Genomic DNA, 2530 nt, shown 5'->3' with positions numbered 1-2530 from the left:
GATCCGGATTTTTTTCTCGCCCCAAAATTTTTCCCAGGGGAGGGGGGCCCCCGCCCCCCTTTTGGTTTGGTCACCGCCCCTCGCGGCCCTCAAAACCGCACACAAAGATTTACGCGTACCCGAACCTCCTCAAGATGAGGATTTCGTTAAAGGTGGCGGGGGCCCTTGTGGGGTTGACCTTTGTGGCCATAAACCTGGGGTTTTTGGGGTACCCCTCCCCCCAGATGGGGTACTCCCCCCCCATCCTGGCCGCGGGGGGGGGGGTCACCCCCCGGATGTCCCTGGGGGGGCCCGACCCTTTTGGGACCCTTTGGGGGGCACACTTTGGGGTTTCTTTTTTCCCTCCGTTGGCCCAGGCACGGGGAGGCCCCTTTCCAAGGCCCCCCCCCCCCCCCCCCCCGCCCCCACGCAGATGCGCGGCAAGGTGGAGGGCGAGGAGCAGCGCCAGAGCGACCGCATCATCGGCATCCTGGGCATCACCTTCTCGGGGCTGTGCATGGTCGCCGCCATTGTCCAGATCAGCCTCTACAACGGGATGGGCATGGACGAGGACAACGTGCCGATCGGAGAGACACCGGTGCGGCCCCGCGGCCGCAGCAAGCACGCGTCGCATCCAAGTGTGAGATATGCGCGTCTTCCACCTCTCGTGATCGCCCCCCCTTCGCCCCCCTCTCTCCACCTCCCGCCACCAACCTTACCTTTCCGCCCTGGCTCCCTTTCAGGGGCACTTTGTGGAGTTTTCCTTCGACTTTGTGAGGGCCAAGATCCTCTACTTTTTTTGCAAGGGGCCCCCCCCCCCCCCCTCCCCCCCACTCCCACCCCCACCCCCCTCCTCGCCACCCGCCAACGACCCAAAACCTCTGCCGCCCACACCTTAGGACAACGTCTTCCGCTGCGACCAAGAACAGCTCCGCCTCCTGACCACCAAGGACCGCGAGATTCAGATCAAGGTAGACCTCGGCGAGCTCGAGGAGTTCTCCAAGCGCCGCGACACGCTCTCAAACTCGATCGTGGAGAAGCTGGTGGAGAAGTCGCGAAACGCTTGAAATCTTTGCGAATAAGACGGTCGCCGACGTCCCTCGCACGCGGCGCGCGACAGGGCCAGAGGGAGCGGACATGCAACACGTGCGTGCGTGAGGTTGGGCTGGGGGGGGAAACCGGCTTGTTGCACGAGTATATGGGGTCACGATGTCTCAAATACGGGGTGTGGACCGTGAGTTGACCAGGGGTTGTGCGCCGGGCCCTCCTGCTCGGCTCCAGCGAGTAGACAAGTCTTGTCACTAACAGAGTAGAATTTAAACAAAACAACTCTCTCTCACAGCACACAGGCTCGACACAGGTGCGAACTGGCGTAGAAGGATCTGACCTCGGGGCCGATGTGACCAAGCGCTGGTAGCGTGGTTTTACCTCACACCCATGGTCTCACAGTGTGCCGGCAGTCGCCGAGCAGTGTCGCTCACACAAGCCGCAGCACAAGTGACTGAGGGCCAGTGAGGGCGAGCCCATCGCTGTCACAGCTGTGGTAGCCGCACAGTAGGCTGTGTCAACTGTGCAGAGCGTGTGAGCAGCAGAGGAGCTGCTCTCCAGGCTTCTGTCGCAAAGAGCTGCATGCCACCGAAAGCGCTGTCGAGGTTCGCCGAGCGCGGCGCAGGTTGGAGGACACCGTCACCGACGAGCGCGTTGGAGTATTCACTCCGGACAAAGCCGGCCACACGCACACGAGCTGCGGCCGTGTGGCCGTCATAGTGGCGAGGCGCGGGACCGTCTGTGGCGAAGTGGGTCGCGTCCTCCGATTTCCTCAACTCACGGTCCACACCCTCTATGAGCAATGAGGGGTTTTGACTCCTACCGGCTCCTGACGCTATCCCTGGCAGCTCTAATGGCCAGGATCAGTAGTGTTGTGATAGAGGGTGCCCATACTAGCGCAAGGAGCTGCCACACTCGCCCGGACGCCGGAGCCGGACCGTCCCCTTCTGGAGCAGGCGGACATCGCTTCCAGGGAGGGGCGGGCGCACTTTTACTCACAGTCAGGAGTCCCGCCCCCCCCCAGACGCCAGAGGCTTCACCACATGCTAGGGGGGGGGGATCCGACCCCCCCAAGAGGCTTCACCACATGCTAGGGGGGGTGGGGCGTGAGTAGAAGTGCGCCCCCCCTCCCTGGAAGCGATGTCCGCCTGCTCCTGGGGCCGGTTCCGCAGCCCGCGAGAGCCGACAGCGGGCCCGAACAGTCACACCACGGGTGAACCTTCTTTTCTAGACCGGAAGGATTGAGAGCAGCCTCGCTCTCAATCCTAGAAGTCGAAGGATTGTGAGCAGCACTCCTCGCAATCGTAGCATCTCTGTGCGATTGCTAGCACCCACGCTCGCAATCCTACATCTTCTAGGACTAAGAGCAGCTCCGCTCCCAAGGTGACTGGTGACGCCTACGACTACTACCAGCGCGCTCGCAATCCGAGCAAAGTCTAGGATTGCGAGCAGCACTGCTCGCAATCCTAGCAACATGCCTCCGATTGCGAGCAGTAGCGCTCGC

The 2530-nt window shown here is 62.5% G+C and overlaps 1 protein-coding gene across 1 annotated transcript in view; it reads left to right on the top strand.

Annotated features, from left to right (window-relative positions):
• EMIHUDRAFT_200858 (hypothetical protein) overlaps positions 1-1046 on the top strand; it is a gene marked incomplete at both ends in the record, with an annotated part of 1837 nt that extends 791 nt beyond the window's left edge. Inside the window, 3 exons of the mRNA XM_005789074.1 lie at positions 425-577; positions 723-752; positions 879-1046. Coding sequence (XP_005789131.1) covers positions 425-577; positions 723-752; positions 879-1046 — 351 coding nt within the window. The remainder of the gene's footprint in view (positions 1-424; positions 578-722; positions 753-878) is intronic.
• Positions 1047-2530: the final 1484 nt, after the last annotated feature.

The sequence above is a fragment of the Emiliania huxleyi genome (assembly GCF_000372725.1).
Source record: "Emiliania huxleyi CCMP1516 chromosome Unknown EMIHUscaffold_13, whole genome shotgun sequence".
In the NCBI taxonomy this organism is placed as follows: Eukaryota; Haptophyta; order Isochrysidales; family Noelaerhabdaceae; genus Emiliania; species Emiliania huxleyi.
The sequence above is the reverse complement of the archived record's forward strand: the minus strand, read 5'-3'. Positions and strand labels throughout refer to the sequence as shown.